Source organism: Lolium rigidum, chromosome 3 (assembly GCF_022539505.1).
Source record: "Lolium rigidum isolate FL_2022 chromosome 3, APGP_CSIRO_Lrig_0.1, whole genome shotgun sequence".
Classification (NCBI taxonomy): domain Eukaryota; kingdom Viridiplantae; phylum Streptophyta; class Magnoliopsida; order Poales; family Poaceae; genus Lolium; species Lolium rigidum.
In genome coordinates this window covers 50,862,597-50,874,194 of record NC_061510.1, presented here as the reverse complement: position 1 = coordinate 50,874,194, position 11,598 = coordinate 50,862,597, and the positions used below count along the sequence as shown (strand labels likewise).

General features: G+C 42.3%; 1 protein-coding gene across 1 annotated transcript; it reads left to right on the top strand.

Annotated features, from left to right (window-relative positions):
- The first annotated feature begins 486 nt into the window (after positions 1–486).
- Positions 487–11,368, top strand: LOC124694820 (tubulin--tyrosine ligase-like protein 12). Its single transcript, XM_047227757.1, has 15 exons — positions 487–783; positions 1,274–1,531; positions 5,920–6,044; positions 6,757–6,958; positions 7,104–7,229; positions 7,351–7,607; positions 7,904–8,011; positions 8,078–8,219; positions 8,319–8,484; positions 9,167–9,324; positions 9,469–9,792; positions 9,893–9,967; positions 10,187–10,256; positions 10,331–10,488; positions 11,030–11,368. The coding sequence occupies exons 1-15, from the start codon at positions 487–489 to the stop codon at positions 11,177–11,179; spliced, it is 2,616 nt and encodes an 871-aa protein (XP_047083713.1). The 3' UTR covers positions 11,180–11,368.
- The last annotated feature ends 230 nt before the right edge of the window (positions 11,369–11,598 follow it).

Genomic DNA, 11,598 nt, shown 5'->3' with positions numbered 1-11,598 from the left:
ACAACAAAAATCGGGTGCACAAAAGAAACGAAGCAGCGCACCAGCAATTGGTCTCTATGTGTGTTGAGTGATGGGCTGAACGTGTGGGCGAACAGGTGATGGGCCACATGGGCGAACAGGCCAGATTCTAGGCAAGCCAGCGAGTCACGGTCGCGGGCCCAGCAGCGAACGCGGAACCAAGCGACCGATCTTTTTCGCTTGATCGGTCGCTGGATGAGAACGTTTTCCATTAGTTATGCCATGTTATTACTCTGCCCTGGATGCTTTTTTTTTTCGAAAAAAGTCGTACTGGTGTTTTTGTAAATAAAGTTGTGAAAATGTGTTATTTTTGGCATTTTCCAGCGGAGCGGCACACACAACACAACACAACACACTCGCCACACGAATCCTAAAGCAACATCATCTAGCTGGTCACGTTAAACCCTTCTCACCCCCAACCGCCGCCTGCTGCCTCCTCCTCCTCCGCCGCCACCGTCCCTCCTCGCCATGTCACCTGCTGCCGTCCCATGCGGCGACGAACGCATCCGCAGCTTCGAGGACTTCGCTCGGGTGCATCAGTTCCTGCTCTCTGCGGCGGGCGTCCCGCTGTCGCTGCACCGACGGCTGCACCGCAAGCTCGCCGACGAGGTGTTCGACGGCGGGGAGAGATTTTCCGTCGAGCCCTGCGAGGGAGGGAGGCAGCGCCGCCTCGTTCTCGCCTCTCAGACGACGCTAGGGAGCGAGTCGGACGTCTTCCTCGTCGACCACGCGTGGTCCTTCCGCCTCGCCGATGCGCTCAAGCAGGTGAGCGCTCGTCTCATTCCTGTAACGAATTACTCGCAATAGCTTATCCGGAAGCAACGGCTTGGTTTTGGTTAGCTATTGACGCTATTTAGCATAACAATTTGCTTCATCTGGACCTTGTGCTTCTGATTTCGAGGGGTTTCATCTTTCATGCCGTGCTATTACCGGTTTTTCTACATATCTGTAATAGTGAACTCTGCTCAAATTTTTGATTTCCGATGGTTTTATACTGTAAATTAGTTGCTCCATTAGTGAAGTGAGTGGCGGCTAGAATTGCCTCCGGTTTTAAATTGTTCTAATTTGTTCTATTATTAACCTCTGTTCAGAGCATTTCGTTTTCAATTCATGCATACAAATTTGTACTGTTTTTCTTCCTGTCAACTACTAGCAATGCTTGTTGACCTGATAAATACGGATAAGTAACAAGTTACAGAAATTTACCCTGTCATGAGTGATCTCAATCTCATGTTTGTATGTTGGTGATTTGTAGTTACGCGAAGTGCCGGGATTGGCCGAGAGAATGGCAGCGCTAATGTGCGTGGACCTGGACAGGGGAACCGAGGTCGAAGAGTCAGATGAGCAGGACACTGAAAAGACTGGGAGCCTGGAGCATGTCTTGCAGGTGGTGGAGAAAGAAAAGGCTAGAATCCAGGAGACGGGAAGTGATTTTGCAGCATGGCTGGAGCTGGAGGAGCTCGGAATTGATGATGATATGCTAGTAGCACTGAATCTATCTGCAAATTTTCCGGTCTGACTCTTCTCCACATATACATGTTTGTAGTTGCCATTTCCTGTACTGTACAGTAATAGCATATCTGGTCGATCTTGTATAAGTATATAGTATTGCAGTCTGTACTTTCATATTTGACTATTCCATGCTTTGGTATTTCATGAGAAGAAGATAACATGCTTACTATTTAAATGCTAAAGCTCATTTCAGAAGAACTTATATCTATAAACTGTAGAGCTTGTCAAATGCTCCAATGTGGTTTGTACCCCAATAAAGCATTTTTAGAATAGTTTGTCTTAGTTGTTGTAAGAACTCTTTCTGAATGATTTATGATTGGTATCTGATGTTTTTCTGAAACTTTTTATTCATTTCTTTCTCACTAGAATCTGGTAGCCCTAAACCTATGGGGAAACAGGCTGAAGGATCCAGAAAAAGTACTGCAAGAACTCTCCTTGTAAACCCTAGATCCAAGCGCCTTTATAAGCCGAATCCTGAGAGCCCTAGAGGGACAACCACAACTCATTGTAACAACGCAAAACCGTCCAGATAATTCCAGACAAGCAGTAGTAGGCCCCGCCATCGTGCAGGTGTTCCGAAGCTGAGTAAATCGCGTACCACCGTTCCGAGGACTCTCCACCCGATGGCCCCTACTTCTTCCCCCCCTCGTGAGGATCCCTTCTCCGGGGTACCATCGAATAGGCAACGACATGATGAGCATAAGAGAAAATATAAACTCACTACATAGGACATTATTTGTAGACGCAAAGATTAAGTTGGACTCGTGGTTGAAAATATTGAGATAAAAACAAATGCTTACTTAACAAATGGTTGTTTCAATTTTTAAACAAACAACACCTTTGGCAAGAACTACCCGCAATAAATATGATTATGCAAAATTTAATCCAAATTGTAAAGGTCTCGTGAGGGTTAATTAAGCAAGACTTCTTTAAATAGAGGATCCTTTACGTTTAAAATAGATGTAACACTCTATTTTTAGAGGACATGTAGCCTTTGCACGGTGTAACTCGTCTGTCCCTCCTATGATCTTCTAAATGCAATATTCAGTGGACCCGTTGCTAGAACCTCCTCAACTCTCACATGCACAATTAAGCATATTGGCGAGCAAGCATGTCACTTCCAATCTAAGAGCATGTGCCTCCAACGGCGCCCCATTCGCCCGCGTGATTAAAAAAAATAGGCCCACACGCCCTTGTTTGGCCCAACCTTCGGGGTGGCTAGGGTGCCAGACACGCTCAGACACGATCACCACGTAAGTGAAACTTGATGATGTTACAGTTGGTATCAAAGACTAGGTTTTACATATCTTGGAACAGACTAAAGAAAAAGATAACATGCTAATATCATATTTTAATTTTTCTCTTGGCTGCCTAACAATTAAAATTTGATTTACTTAACTATTTAAAATTCAATACACACTAGGATTGGGGTCATGGGATATGCATATCATTTATGTTTCCACTTATCTTGGTCTTCTGTTTGCGATCTTATCCATTTGAGTAAGGATACATATGGTTGATGTGATTTTTTTGTTGATTGTTGATATTATGTTGTAGTATGCCACCAAGAGCTGCTAGGGTTTGGGATCGTGGCCGCGCTTGTGCTAGGCGAGGCCTTGGGTGGACGTAGGGAAGAATCAGACACTGATGTTAAGCAGAGTCATAATGGAAAAACTGATTATGGAGATGATGGTTAGGAGATGAAGCTAAAAGATTGGATATACATGAATGTTGGCGACTTCCATGGGAATGGGACACCAATGGAGGCAACATCTTGGCTGAATACCATGAGGAAGTGTATGGAGGCTTTAGAGTTATCATGGTGGATCTGTCTTATCATCGGCACAAACTGTCGGTGAAGTGGTGATCAACATTGTTTAATGCAACACCCACCATGCCAGTTTCCTAAGCGAGCGTTGTCACTTCCCCACGCGTCGCTGCCATTGAACTGACACTGGCGTTTTTTTGACCAGAAAAAAGTAGGAGAGGCTCCTACTGGTATTTCATTAATCAAACACAAAGCTTTACATGAGAAGGTATGAACACCTTTTTACAAAAGATCTAAGAAAAAATAGACTCTATCTATAAGACTGAGAATGGAACCTACCAGATTTTAAGGAAACCTTAGCAGTTGAAGATCAGATTGCACTCTTGCCCTCTAAGATGACCTAGTCGGCCTAATACTTTTGAAGATGAAGTCGTTTCTTTCTTTTCAGATTCCTCACGCTCGAATGATTAATTTCTCAAAGAAAACCGACACCAACGTTAATGCACACAAACACTCCCACCTACCGCATGACCGCTTTATGTATCAATCCTTGCGCGTCGCGTTGCCATTCTCCACCGGCGCGGGGACGCCCTCCCTCCCACTCCTCACCTCCGATGATATGCATGTTGGAGGCAATATAGTGAGCCACTGGAAACAGGACCTTCCGTGCAATAGGTGGCCGTACTTGCCCAACACGATAACAATGGGTTGTCATACAACATAGGGGCGAATAGGTGGAAGCCAAATGTTGGCCGTAGGCCCATGCCGCCAATCCCCACCATGGTGTGCTGCATGGAGTACATCTACCACCGCCAGAAGTGGATGACGATGATGCAGTGTGCTGAACCATGGCTCCACCCTAACAACAAGGGTTAAGCTAGTCCAACAAACAGTAGGTTTGAATGGTCAGTAAAAACCGTTAGCATGTGTATCGAGCAAATTAGTCATGCCATGTTATGACTCTGCCCTAGATGCTATTTTTTCGAAAAAATCGTACTGGTGTTCTTTGTAAATAAAGTTGTGAAAATGTGTTATTTTTGGCATTTTTCATCGGAGCGGCACACACAACAGAACAAAACACACTCACCACACGAATCCTAAAGCAACATCATCTAGCTGGTCCGTTAAACCCTTGTCACCCCCAACCGCCGCTTGCTGCCTCCTCCCCAGTCCCCCTCCGCCGCCACCGTCCGTCCTCGCCATGTCACCTGCTGCCGTCCCATGCGGCGACGAACGCATCCGCAGCTTCGAGGACTTCGCTCGGGTGCATCAGTTCCTGCTCTCTGCGGCGGGCATCCCGCTGCCGCTGCACCGACGGCTGTACCGCAAGCTCGCCGACGAGGTGTTCGACGGCGGGGAGAGATTTTCCGTCGAGCCCTGCGAGGGAGGAAGGCAGCGCCGCCTCGTTCTCGCCTCTGAGACGACGCTAGGGAGCGAGTCGGACGTCTTCCTCGTCGACCACGCCTGGTCCTTCCGCCTCGCCGATGCGCTCAAGCAGGTGAGCGCTCGTCTTGATTCCTGCTACGAATTACTCGCGTTAGCTGATCCAGAAGCAACTGCTTGGTTCTCGTGTAGCTGTTGACGCTATTTAGTACTATAACAATTTGCTTCATCTGGACCTTGTGCTTCTGATCTCGAGGGGTTTCATCTTTCATGCCGTGCTATTACCGGTTTTTCTACATATCTGTAATAGTGAACTCTGCTCAAAATTTTGATTTCCGATGGTTTTATACTGTAAATTAGTTGTTCCATTAGTGAAGTGAGTGGCGGCTAGAATTGCCTCCGGTTTTAAATTGTTCTATAATTTCTTCTGTTATTCTCCTCTGTTCAGAACATTTCGTTTTCAGTTCATGGTTAGAAATTTGTACTGTCTTTCTTTCCGTCAACTACTAGCAATGCTTGTTGACCTGACAAATAAGGGATAAGTATCAAGTTACAGAAATTTGACCTGTCATGAGTGATCTCAATCTCATGTTTGTATGTTGGTGATTTGTAGTTGCGGGAAGTGCCGGGATTGGCCGAGAGAATGGCAGCGCTAATGTGCGTGGACCTGGACAGGGGAACCGAGGTCGAAGAGTCCGAAGAGCAGGACACTGAAAAGACCGGGAGCCTGGAGCATGTCTTGCAGGTGGTGGAGAAAGAAAAGACTAGAATCCAGGAGACGGGAAGTGATTTTGCAGCATGGCTGGAGCTGGAGGAACTCGGGATTGATGATGATATGCTAGTAGCACTGAATCTATCTGCAAATTTTCCGGTCTGACTATTCTCCACATATACATGTTCTGTAGTTGCCATTTCCTGTATTGTACAGTAATAGCATATCTGGTCGATCTTGTATAAGTATATAGTATTGCAGTCTGTACTTTCATATTTGACTATTCCATGCTTTGGTATTTCATGAGAAGAAGATAACATGCTTACTATTTAAATGCTAAAGCTCATTTCAGAAGAACTTATATCTATAAACTGTAGAGCTTGTCAAATGCTCCAATGTGGTTTGTACCCCAATAAAGCATTTTTAGAATAGTTTGTCTTAGTTGTTCGTAAGAACTCTTTCTGAATGATTTATGATTGGTATCTGATGTTTTTCTGAAACTTTTTATTCATTTCTTTCTCACTAGAATCTGGTAGCCCTAAACCTATGGGGAAACAGGCTGAAGGATCCAGAAAAAGTACTGCAAGAAATCGGGAAGTGTGGAAGGTTAAAGGCACTTTGGTTGAATGAGAACCCTATCCTTAACCAAGGGTCAGAATTGTGCTTTGACATGCTTTTTTAGTTACCTATTTTGTCAGCTCTTCTGTGCATAGTTTCGATGATCTTAATTGGCTATTGGTCCAACTACAATTTAATTTTAGTGATCCTGATGTATGGAAGTTTATTAGGTAGCTACTTATTAAGCTTCAAACAATACTGGTTGTGCTATAGCACTGCTACAATCGATACTAGTGATTGCTGATCTGCACTGCTACAATGATAACCTAGAAGATTCTACTCGTGTGTTCATCAAATGGCCGGTCTTGGATGTTAAATTAAATAAGGATGGAATAGAGCTAAGAAGTGGCTTATTGAAAACTGGAAGTATACCTGCCCAGAGCCTGCCAGATATAGGCTCATTCATTTTCTGAGTTCTTGCAACCGAATTCTGTATTTTGATGTTATTGTACGGATGAGTTGGTAATGTGGGCTTGTGATAATTTGGGGCATACCAGTACATTTATCTGAAAAGATATATGTCCTATTGTTTCATAGTATTTGGTCATGCTGCCTGTATGTGATAAAAAACAACATGATAGAGATGTGCAACTCCTGAGCTTTAAGCCTTTAGCAATATAGCAAGTGCTGTGCACAACAGTCTGGCTAATTGGCATACTTTAGACCTTATTTGTGATATCTATTTCAGGTACTGTTGTTGTAAAATCCAGGTGTTATCATTCTAATATTGTTTTGATGCTGACAGTGCTGACAAAGGTGTTTTTGATGCTCTTCCTGAATTGGAAATCTACAATTCACATTTTACAAGTAAAGCTGAAGAGTGGGCTTTAGGGTTCTGTGGAGATATAGTTGGAGCAGAAAATCCCTGTTTGTCTGTGGAAAGCATATCATTGGAGAATGTTGTGGCACTTGACCTCTCTGATAGGTCCATCCACAAACTACCAGAGGTAAGGTATCTATAACACTATTTCATTAAAGAGTACCTGTATCATTGTGCTCAAGTCTAAGCTATCTCCTTTTCAGAATTGTACAATCAGAAAAAGGTGAACCACTTCGCTGATAACTTTGCTTGCTACATTTTGTATTTCCCAGGTGTTCTCCTCTAGTAAACTGTCATCTCTTTCAAACTTGAACATCCGCGGAAATCCTTTGGATCAAGTTTCTGGTGATGATCTCTTGAAGTTATTTAGTGGGTTTACACATTTACAAGAGTTGGAGGTATTATTGCCAAACTTCATGCTGTCTTGCAAATATGTTGCTATCTTTAGTTCTTGTCTTATTTCTAGACTAGGACGCGTGTAATCTAGATATACATGTAAAAGTGATTATCTTTTCACAGGTAGACATTCCTGGCCCTCTTGGAAACAATGCGATTTCCATTCTTGAATCTCTTCCCAATCTGACCTTGCTAAATGGTGTCAGTGCATCAAATATAGTAGAGACTGGTAAACATGTAGTGGACTCTGCACTAAAACCACGTGTTCCAGAATGGTCACCTGAAGAATCCCTTGCTGAAAGAGTTATTGGTGCAATGTGGCTGTATCTTATGACATACCGGCTTGCTGATGCAGAAAAGTTGGATGAAACACCTATTTGGTATGACATTTCTGCAACCTCTTTTCATCCCTTCTGAAAGAGACAAAGAGTTGGTGCAATTTAGTTACTGTGAAGTTAAATACTGCAAAATTTTTTGTAAAAAGAATCATGTTGGCATTATGAACTTGACTAACACCTGAGTGCTATGTAGTATAATTGTATAAATCTATCCAGTTAGACCATTTGAGAAATATGTTTGTTTTCACTTCTGGACAATTAGAAACATTGTATTGGACACGGAATACGTTTGATTGTTGTATACTTTGATATTATTTCGTGGCTGGTTCTTAATGCAGGTATGTCATGGATGAGTTGGCCTCAGCCATGCGCCATAGTGACGGTGCTAACTTCAGAATAGCTCCTTTCTTGTTCATGCCAGAAGGAAAACTAGCTTCTGCTATAAGGTATTGACGTTTGAATTGTAGTAATATGCTACCACTGTTTAGTTTGTTAATATCCAATATTTTCAGTTACACAATTCTGTGGCCTATTCGTGATGTTCATACTGGAGAGGAATGTACCCGAGATTTCTTGTTTGGTATTGGTGAAGACAAACAACGCTCAGCTAGGCTTACAGCTTGGTTCCACACACCAGAGAACTATTTTATTCAGGTACTTTTTTCATGTCAGTCCTAACATTTTGGGGACTTGAGATGTACACGGACCGATGAATAACCTTATGTCCTATCTTGCTTTTTGGCTACTTCGTAGGAATTCAGAAAGTATCAGGAGCAGCTTGAATCAACTAGTATTTGTCCTTCTACAAAAGAGACACCCTCAACCAAAAGTGTGCGCCCAAGTGATGGCAGTGCACTTCGAGTATTAACTGATATATCCCAAGTAGAGGAGTTCTTAACACGTCCAGAGTTTGTTCTCAGTAAGCAAAGCTGTGTCCTGCTTTATGTATCTGTATCTTTTTTAGGACTGAGGAGTGGCCTGTTGGGCTTGCAATCTATTTCCTTTCCTTTCATCACTTGTGCCCTTTCTGTTGGATTGTTTGTTCATGTGGAAAGCTAATGACATAGCATGAAAATCTTCTCGTGAGTTGTGACACCTTTTCTTTTTTACCAAAAGGAGTTAAGTACATAAATGTTATTTTCCTTTTCTGACGCAGTATACACCTCATGATAGCACTCTGCCATCAATATAGTTTGCTACTGAAGGAAGTGCACCTAGCTCACTTGGTTAGGAGAGTCGATGTACAACGCAACCACTTGAGTTCAGGCTATTTATAATGTAGCCTGTAGGTGTCTCCCTTCCAGTTTTGTTTTGAAAAAAGTATTGTTTACTGCTCAAGTTGTAAATTATGGTTATGGCTTGGTGATATATCTTTTAGTTAACTACTTGAGGAAAATTGAAGTTGAGCCAATATTTGGGATGATCTTCTAACAATACATTAGTATTTGTTTGCAACTTGGTTTTATGGTTCTTTTGATTTTGATATGCTTGTACAGTCATGGTGATCCATAGAGTTGACCTAGTTTGATCCTTTTATTTCTTGAAAAATATGCTTCAAAGGCAATTGGCTTATGTTTCACATCTGTATTGTTTTGGTGCAGCAACTGATCCACAGGATGCAGACATAATCTGGCTAGGCGCGCAAGTTGATTCGGAATTAAAGAGTTCACTAGGCCTTACGGACCAACAATACACAAATCAATTTCCTTATGAAGCTTGCCTGGTTATGAAGCACCACCTAGCAGATACTATCCACAAGGTGCGAGATAAAAAAAGCTCTTAGGTGTATACCCTCCTTTTTGGAGAAACCTTTGGCATAGCTTTGATTAGCAGTCTATATAAGTGCTTTGGACTCAGTATCTTTGATGCTAGTGGCATCTGAAACTAATATGAACTCCTACAGGCATGGGGCTCACCTGAGTGGCTTCAACCTACATATAACCTAGAGACCCATTTGTCTCAACTAATTGGAGATTATTGTGTGAGAAAACGAGATGGTATGGACAACTTGTGGATCATGAAGCCTTGGAATATGGCAAGAACAATTGATACCACTGTGAGTGGTGATTTATCTGCTATTATCAGACTTATTGAGACAGGTCCCAAGATATGCCAAAAGTATATTGAGTATCCTGCGCTTTTCCAAGGAAGGAAGTTTGATCTTCGGTACATTGTTTTGGTCCGCAGTATATGCCCTTTGGATATATTTCTTACTGATGTTTTTTGGGTATGGCCTAAAATTTTAATTATATTTGATGAATCTCTGTGCCGATCAATTGATGATGATATCCAATGACTTTTGTTCATCCACCTTTTCCATTTTGTAGGTCAGGTTAGCAAACAATCAATACACTTTGGAGAAAACTAGCTTTTTTGAGTACGAGACCCATTTCACTGTGATGGTAAGATCAAATTTCATTGACAATTATACGTGTCATTTTTGATATCCCATCATGAATGTTAGCTGTGTAGAAGCTTGCTGATGTTGTATTCTCTCTCCTGTTATACTAAATATTATTATACCAGCTGGCTGTATGCTCATATTGTGATCAGTCGTCAACTTTTCATTGTAATAAGTGTTCAAAATGTAACCTAGCCTCCTAATTGCTCTCCCCATCCAGAATTATACTGGGAAGATGAACCATATGAATACTCCAGAGTTCGTCAAGGAGTTTGAGAAGGAGCACCAAGGTTTACATCTTGCATTCCCTCTCCTTTGTATAGTTTGATGTCTTAGGTTTCTGATATATTGTTAATATTTTTAGTTAAGTGGCTGGACATCCATGAAAACATCAGGAATATGATAAGGCGTGTCTTTGAGTCAGCCTCAGTTGTTCATCCTGAGATGCAGGACGAATTCTGCAGGGCCATTTATGGCGTTGATGTTATGCTTGATAACAAATTCAAGCCAAAGATTTTAGAGGTATGCCTCGACTACATATAAATCTAGCCTCCTCACCCCTACACCCCAACATTGTTAATAATATTCCGTAAAAAGCATTGTTAATGATTTCTTTTTTAAACTTGTGCATATCCATTAGTGTTACTGTGCATGATCAGAACACAGTGCTTGTTCCATTGGAGTTAGAAATACCATTTTATGGCCTGCTGAGTATGAAAACTATGTATCACTCTGTCGATCCAGATATTCTTGATGCAGCATTTTCTTGGCCCATTTGGCATGATAGCAGTATCATGGAAGCTGGTTAAGTGTAGTGAATGCCTGAACCAAAATAGGACAGTTACTCATTAGTCATGACAGAGTTATAATTTCTAGCTGGTGTATTTTTCTTGCGAAACAATTTCTAGCTGTTGACATCCATGAATAACCGGAACTTCAGCACTGGAAGTACTCGCAGACGGGGATACACCTAACTTCATAATTTTGAACCTGATGCCTAGTACTAGCTGTTTTCATATGTTCCAACGGAACAACTCTCTCACCACTTGACCATGAAATGCAGGTGACATATTGCCCAGACTGCACGAGGGCATGCCAGTATGACACACGTGCTCTCGTTGGGAGCCAGGGCCCCATCAGAGGCAGTGATTTTTTCAACACGGTGTTTGGCTGCCTCTTTCTCGACGATCTGAAGAATGTATCACCACTGTAACCATCTTGTCAAAATCTGCTGTAACACTACCATTCTTCTTGCACCATGATATGTACAAGGGGAAAGTTGTAATTGACAACTGAGGGCTGTTGTACGTTTATGCATCAACGGGATCCATGGCAGTATATCCAACCATGAACTATTGTACTAGTATGATCGTGTGAATGAGGCTTCCGATGGAACTTTCTATATGTTCAGAAGGATTCCAGTATGGGTGTGTATGGATTTCAAAATTCTTAAAGCAAGTCTGAGCCAAATGAGCATTAACCAAGACAGTCGAGAAGTGACTTGAGAAGAACTTGCTTTGAGAAATTGAGGTTATATCATGGATGAGGCAAAGGTAAGGTAGCCCTTACCTTTCAGCTGCTCACACACGCAGCAACTTGGAAGCTACATTCCACAAAGCCAGAGCCTGATTT

What these genes read in the sequence shown, in the direction of transcription:
- LOC124694820 (XM_047227757.1), top strand. Translation starts at nt 487, where the DNA reads ATGTCACCTGCTGCCGTCCCATGCGGCGACGAACGCATCCGCAGCTTC. An exon ending in ACGTCCAGAGTTTGTTCTCA is followed by an intron (nt 8,485 to 9,166) that starts GTAAGCAAAGCT and finishes GTTTTGGTGCAG; the next exon opens with CAACTGATCCACAGGATGCA. An exon ending in TTCTTACTGATGTTTTTTGG is followed by an intron (nt 9,793 to 9,892) that starts GTATGGCCTAAA and finishes TCCATTTTGTAG; the next exon opens with GTCAGGTTAGCAAACAATCA.